This window comes from Bos javanicus, chromosome 3, assembly GCF_032452875.1.
Source record: "Bos javanicus breed banteng chromosome 3, ARS-OSU_banteng_1.0, whole genome shotgun sequence".
In the NCBI taxonomy this organism is placed as follows: domain Eukaryota; kingdom Metazoa; phylum Chordata; class Mammalia; order Artiodactyla; family Bovidae; genus Bos; species Bos javanicus.
In genome coordinates, this window is record NC_083870.1 from 110,950,735 (window position 1) to 110,958,326 (window position 7,592).

A 7,592-nucleotide genomic window follows, 5' to 3' on the forward strand; every position below is an offset into this window, starting at 1 on the left:
GGCAGGGGACAGCCAACTCCAAAAGGTGTTGTTAAAGCAGTGTGTTAAAGCAGTGCCGGAAACCGGGGATGAATCGCAGAAGCCCTAGGGAGTCAGAAGCGGGCGTGTAAGACAGTTCTCAAGGGCCAGTGACCATGTTAAGGTGCCTACTGTCATATCCCCAACCGCCTTCACCTAGGTAGGGAAATGATGTGCTTCCTATCAAGGAAAATAATGAAGAAAAAAGTTCATTTATTTATACAAATACTCTAGCCACAGCCTACAGCTTGCTTTTGGGGGTAGGGACAGTGGCTTTTGCTAGCCCACAGAAGTAAAAGAAGTAAAAGTAAAAGAAAAGTGTATATTACTCCATTTCATCTTCACTATAGAACGGTAATTTCTGCTCTGACACTGACAAGCTGGGAACCTCAGGCAAACTGGCACTCTTAGGTCTGGTGTCTGAAAACACAGTGATGGAATCTATCTATAGTAGGTGTGTGTGTATGTGTATATATATGCATACTACGTATGCTGGTGCTGCTCAGTCCTGTTTGACTCTTTGTGACCCCAAGGACTGTAGCCTGCAAGGCTCCTCTGTCCATGGAATTCTCCAGGCAAGAATACTGGAGTGGGTTGCCATTTCCTTCTCTGGCGGATCTTCCCAACTTGGGGATCACACTTGTGTCTCCTACATTGCAGGCAGTTTCTTCACCTGCTGAGCCATCTGGGAAACCCTCTACATATACAGAGTGTCAAAACAATAAGGAACCTTTTTCTGTTATGGGAGGTCCAGAGATAACATAGCTTCAGTTTCAATGTTGCATATTTTGGCTGCTTTACGATGACACCAGACTGATATTCTTTCACCTTTGTCCTCTGCTTCTTTCAATTTATTGACTACTGACATCAGGGTTATAAAATAGCTGCAGCAGCTCCAGACAACACATTTGCATATAATATACCATGATGAAAAGAGAGAGGAAAGCTCTTTTAGAAGACCCCTAGTTTTCCCTCATATCCCACTCTGCAGAATTATGTCATATTTCCATTCTTACTCCAATCACTGGCGTGGGGAATGGAATTCCCATGATGGACTTAGACTAGTTAAGATTTACCCACACTGGTCAAGTGGTCAGCAAGAGAAGGGAGAGAGTAGGTAGTGCCTCTTACCACTTCATATGGATAATAATGGCAAAGATTTTTATAGAGTTGCTGTGAAGACTTAGTGAGTTAAAGTGCTTACAATAGTGCCTGCACATAATAAGTGCTCAGTAAATGCTGTTATTAAATAGCAGTTCTACAGATGGGAAAGTGGATTCAGAAAGCTTAAGTGCCCACGTGTCAGTGCTGAGACTAGAATTAAGGCTTGATTGACTCCAGAACCCAACACTTCCCACCGCACCAGCTGCCAGAGTCAGAAGTGGGCAGGCGTGGTACCCCTGCTCTTCAACTTTAAGGTAAATGGGATGATCAGTCCAACGTAATTAAATCTGCATTGCTTCCCAGAATTGCCCCTCTGCATGGATATTTTGAAGCTCTTGAAAGTAGAGCCTGGACACCCTAGGAGCCCGGCCTCTTCCCATCTCCACCCCTTCCAGGATTCCACAGCCAGCCTGTCTCCAGCCGGGACTTTGAGTAAAATCTCTCACAGCTGGCATTAGATTGAAGGCTCCTGTTTACCAAGGCCTGGCCTGTAAGCTGATTAGAAGCTACAAGGCCCTGCAAGCTTGACTCTAGGGCCCAACCAGCAGCTGCAGGAAAGGCTGGGTGCTGGAGAAGTAGGCTGGCCAGCTGGTATGGAGGAGTAGTTGGGATTGACAGCAGCAGGAGTATCTTCAGCTTTAGCAATGCTGCCTCAGTTGGAGGAGAAGCCAGGCCTTAGGAAATGGCACCCTCCTCCCCAAACCACAGCCTAAGCATTGGTCAGGTCAGCAGAATGACATTCAGCAGCAAGGCCTTCCTTATACGGTTTTATCTCCCTCCCTGTGCCCCCAGGCCTTGCATACTCCTTTCCTTTGGGGCTCTGGCCACATCCCACACACCCCACTCATAGCTGCCACAGGTGGACCCCGCCCCTCCAGCTGTTGCTCCCATTCTTCATGTCCTGTCCAGGATTAGCTGGTTGATGGGAGGGTCTAGGATGTGTGGGTGGGAGTGGATTCTGCTCTGTCTCAGCTCCTTAGACCCCGGGCCCCAGAGAGAGCTGTAGCAGCCAGAGCAGCAAGAGGTAGGAGTGATCTGGTGGGATGGCAGGGAGACGTTCAGAGTGGGGAAATGGAGGGACAGAGACTTGGTGGACAGAGCCTAGAGAGAGGGGGAGAAAGGAATAGACTCATTCAGGATCCCAGAAAGGATGAGCCTGCGAAGCTCAAAGGCAGAAGTACAAATTTTGGTATTGGAGGAACCAAGTTTTGGGATATCCTAGGAGTGTGACTGTGTGCCAAAAATAGGAACAGGACATGGGCTTGTGCCCGTATCCCCCCTTGGGGAGAGGGGCAGTACGCCCAGATGTCTTTGTGCTGTTTGACTGAGGTGTCTGTCTCTAACACTGTGTGTGTGCCTGTGTGAGTGCACACATTTATCTGTGTGCTGCCTAGAGGGGAAGGGAGCTAATGGTTATGAAGTATCTCCCCAGTGTCAGCCAGTGCTCAGAGTTTTACTTATGTTTTCTCATAATCCTCCGAACAACCCTGTGAGGTAGGTATTTTAATCTCCATTTTACAGCAGAGAAGACAGGCTCCGTGAAGCTGAGTAATTTGCCCAAGGTCACATGACAGATAAATATGTGTATCTAGAATCTGCCTGATTTCTGGGCCTGTGCTCTTTTGCTTTGCTGTCCAAAGTTCCAAATCAGACCCTGGACTTCTTTGTGGTCAAAAGACGAGGGGGAAGGAAACAGGCTGGAAAGCCTGAGATGTGAAAGCTTTTCAGCCCTGCCCAAGGTGCTCCAGGCAAGCCCCAGAGAGGACATTCACCAAGGTAAGTCCAGGGTCACTGTGCAGGGGCCTGTCTCCTGGCTCACTGCATCCTACGACCGTAACTCCATCCATGCCTCTCCCCTACTGACCTGGATGGCACTGGACCTGGAGGCTTGGCCTTTTTCGGGGAAGGAGTCTGTATTCCACCCTGGTTTCTCTGACTTCCTGTTGGCTCAGCCTTGCTGGGGCTTGATGCACATGCCGGTGCCCCACGAAGTGGAGCCCTACTCCACCTATAAGGGGGCACTTCCACCTTCCCAGTCGCCAAGGTGAAAAATTTCCAAGCTGTCTGGGATTCCTGACCCGCCCTCATTTCCCACATCTTTCACCAAGCTCATTCTAGTAACTCTGTAGTCCCCTCTGCTCCACCTCCAGCGGGCACCGGCGGAACTAATTCCTCAGCCCCTCACAGGGGCTTCCCGGCTTCCGGTCTCCTCCCACCACGGATTTTGGAAGAGAGGACTGGGGTCTGGCGAGGAAAGGCGGGGTGGAGGGCTTCTTGTGCGGCTGGCCTCCACAATGACCTCTCTTCCTCTTGCTAGTACAAGGTCCGAGATGAACAGGAGCGTGGGGGACCTGGGTGTTGGCGGCTGCAGACCCTGGGACGACCCTGCTCGCTTCATTGTGGTGCCTGCGGCCTATGCCTTGGCGCTGGGCCTGGGGCTGCCAGCCAATGTGGCGGCCCTGGCGGTGTTCGTCCGCAGCGGCAGGCGCCTGGGCCAGGCCCTTCGTCTCTACCTGCTCAACCTGGCCCTGGCCGACGTGCTCTTCACGCTCACGCTGCCGCTGTGGCTCACCTACTACCTGGGCCCGGCCCACTGGCCCTTCCCGGAGGCCGCCTGCCGCGCAGCCGGGGCCGCCTACTATGTGTCCACCTACGCGGCCGTGGCCTTCGCGGCGCTCATCAGCGTGTGCCGCTGCAGCTCCGTGCACCGGCCCGGGCCCAAGGCGGCCGCCCGCCCGGCCCTGCGCCGCCGCGGCCCGGCCCGCGCCGCGTGCGCCGCCGCCTGGCTGGCAGGCCTGGCCTGCGCCGCACCCTCGCTGGCCGCCCCGCACGCGCTGAGCCCCGGGCCGGGCGGCGCCTCTCGCTGCCTGGAGCGCGGCTGGGCACGCGCCGGCCTGGCCTACACCACCGTGGCCTTCTTCACCGCCGCCTTCCTGCTGGTGCTCGCGGCCTACGTGAGCCTGGCGCGGGCGCTCGCCGCGCCCTCGGGCCCGGGCCCAGCCCGCGCCGGTGCGCACCGGCGCGCGGCCAGGACGATGGTGTTGGGGCTCCTGCTGGTCTTCGCCCTCTGCCTGGCGCCCTACCACCTGCTGCTGGCGCCCTGGGTAACGGGGCAGGAGGTCGCCGCGAGCCGCGAAGGCGGCGGATGCCGGGCCACCTCCACGCTCGACGTCCTGCACACCCTCAGCCTGGCGTTGCTGAGTCTCAACAGCTGCCTGGACCCTCTCATCTACTGCTTCTCGGTGCGCCGCTTCCGCCAGGACTGCTGGGCGCTGAGCTGCCGTCTGGGGGTGGGGGCATCTGGGGCGCACTCGGCCTCCTTGGCCTCTTCCTAGAAGGGTCCCTGGCCCACTGCCTGCTTCACCCTTGCCACCCTCCCAGCCGAGTCCTGGGTGGTGGAAGCTCTTTGCAAGGACGTGGATTCCAATTCTGACACAGCCACAGACTAGCCGCCTGTAACTGTAGACCTCCAGGCTCTGCCAAAAGGGGGAAAACTTTGTAAGCCGAAAGTTCCCTAGACTTTACCATTGTTTGGATACGCATAGTATGCCATTGTTTTTAAAATCTCTTGGGATAAACCCCAAAGTCCTTAAAAGGTCCTCCAAGGCCTGACTGGCTCCAGCTTCACTCTCCGCATCCTCTCATCTGCATCTTCCCTCTTCTCTACCACGTCTGCGTCCCCGTGGGTTGAGTCACATTATCAGTCCCTGGAACAGACCAGTTTCCTGCCCTTCAAGGCCTTTGGAATTGATTGCCAGGAATGATGTCCCTCGGTCTCCTTCATTAATTCCTTTTCATTATCACCTCCTCAAAGGTGGAAGTTTTCTTGATCAGCACCACATACGCCATACCCTAGACTGGATTAGATATGATTGCTCCCTTGTCTTTCCATAATTGCAATCAATTAACTGGATAGTTCTTTCTTTCTTTTTTTTTTTCTTGGTTTTTCTGCCTGTAGTTCTTTCTCTTTTCAGAATGTGTTTATGTTGATCCATAAGAAAGTGCCATTTTTTTAGACCCAGAAAGGTTGAATAGTGGCAGTTTTATTTTTATCCAGTTCAACTTAATGAATTCCATGTTTGCCTTATTTACTGCTTGCTACTGTTCTTTGCACGTAGTAACACTTCAGTATGTCAGATGAATGCATGAAACGTGAATATCATTAGCTTAAAATGCCCAAGGACTCATTCAGACACTCCAGTCTCAGATTTTCTTCAAGTGTTTCTGGGATTCTCTAAGCTTATATTACCCAGATGCATTCCTGACTGAGTACTGATGATTGCTTCCTTTTGCTGTTGCTGGTTATCTGCAACTCATCCATCACCTCCAATGTGCCAAGATTCCAGGGCCAAGACTTGGTGATAACCAAGCTGGATATCCATCCTGCTATTACCTGGGAGAGGGATTGGCCAGACTTGCTGCCTTCAGCTTCAGCTGAGCAGAGAGACTGTCGGTGCAAATCCCTGCCAATGGTTCTGGCCTCTGGTTCTTTCTCTCCTTGTGCCTTGATGACTTAGCAGTTGGCTTCAAGTGGGAAAGGGAACCTCTCCCTCTCTTCAGCCATGTTACTGGGGGCTCCATAGCAAGACTGCTTGGGTCTTGAGTTTAATGAGTGAGGGCAGCATATTCACGTTGCCAAGTCAGCTGGGTCAGGACAAGTTCACCGATCAGCCACCATGTCTTACTGACTTCCAGTCCTATTACTGAATTTGCCTTCTAATAGTAAATTTGAGAAATTTCTTCTTTTATTTTTGATAAATTACCTTTCATTGGTCCTTTATTCCTTATTTAAATGTTTTCTTTTGCATTTTAAAAGTAATACACATTCATAAAAATAAATTCAAAGTACTAGAGAAAAATGCAAAATAGAAAATAAAGGTCCCCCAGTGGTAACCACTGTTCACAGTTTCTTGTGGTGTATATCTTTCCAGAGGTTTTCTATTTCAGTACAAATACATGTATAGTCAATTTCCTCCAAAAATCCACAAATGGGATAGTAGTACAAGGCTTTTCTGTGCTTTCCTCGTTTAATATATCTTGTACATCTGTTAATATCAGCACATATCAATCAACCTCATTTTTTAAATAAAAGCAAAGTATTTATTTTACTCAATTGGTCCCCCTGTTAATGTGCATTTGTTTCTACTGTTTTACTGTGATAAATAATGATGCAATGAGTGTCGCTGTCCACAAATCTTTGCATACTTGTAAATCTATAGAATAAATCCCTGGCAATGAAATTGCTGTGTCAAGGAGTATGTATGTGCCCTTAAGTTGTTTAATCACATCACCAAATTGCCTCCAAAAATGGGGTACCAATTACATACCAATCAACAACTTTGTAACACTCCCTGTTTTACCACACCCTCACTAGAAATGGATATATTCACTTGCCTCTCTGGACTTCTGTCTGTATTTCAACTATGAGCATAGTTAATTTGTTCTTTTTCCTAGAAGGCTTCTCAGTCTCTTCCATATTTGTTTGAAACCTGTCTGGGGCAGGAGTAGGAAGAGAAAGGGTATCACCTGAGACCTCGCACTAGCCAAACTTTACCCTGTCTTTCTCACTGGAGGAATTAAGCAAGAGCCCAAATGCCCACTGGTAGGTCTGCAGTAATTGTCATCCTTCTTCCCTAGGAGTTTCGTTGGCTCATTCCATGCAACACTAACCATCATCTCAGGCCAAGGCCAGCAGAAACAGCTTGAGCCCACATCGTGAATTCACTTGCTTTGGTGGAATGAATTGCTCATCCCCAGGGACTGTGCAAAGCTGAGTCTGAGAAATGATCCTGTGTCCACACTAGAGCCAGCTGAATCTCCTGAGGCTGAATTTTATTTTGTCCAAATAAAAAATGATTCCCTGTGGCATCATCCATCCCTGTGGTCTTGTACTATCTTGCTTTTGATGTGACTTTTCCCTTAGTGAAGTAGTTTCCTTTGGGAGATGTCTAACTTAGTCTTATTTGTCCGGCCTAGGGAAAAAGAACTTGAGAGTCGATTGCCTCTGGGAGGTCAGGCACAATGGAAAGAAGGCATCTGTCTGGAGTTACTGTGTGTTGGAATTCTCTCCCTGCTGACTCAGAGGAGTGGGAACTTGGGGAGATAACCCAGAGGCAAAGAGCCTGAGGGATAAGAGAGACTAGCCTGCTTTGCACTGTCAATCCTTTTGGATTCTTGGTTGCCTTATTTATTCTAAACCTTCAAGAATTTGACCTAAGACCCACTCTCAAACCAGGATGAAAAAGAAGGAGCCCAGGTTGGTCCTTGATTAGATGCTGGACACCCACTTTCTCTAGGATCCAGGAAAAACTCTGCCAAATGTTTCCAGAAGCTGGTGGCGTCTAGCGCATGTTTTCAGTATGCCCTAGGCCCCTGTCCCTCTAGTGAAGCCAGAAATGCCCAACTCTCAC

General features: G+C 50.2%; 1 protein-coding gene across 1 annotated transcript; it reads left to right on the forward strand.

Annotated features, from left to right (window-relative positions):
• The first annotated feature begins 424 nt into the window (after positions 1-424).
• Positions 425-6,422, forward strand: LOC133244872 (platelet-activating factor receptor-like). Its single transcript, XM_061412579.1, has 2 exons — positions 425-2,958; positions 3,500-6,422. Exon 2 carries the CDS (start codon positions 3,513-3,515, stop codon positions 4,515-4,517), a length of 1,005 nt encoding a protein of 334 aa, XP_061268563.1. The 5' UTR covers positions 425-2,958; positions 3,500-3,512; the 3' UTR covers positions 4,518-6,422.
• The last annotated feature ends 1,170 nt before the right edge of the window (positions 6,423-7,592 follow it).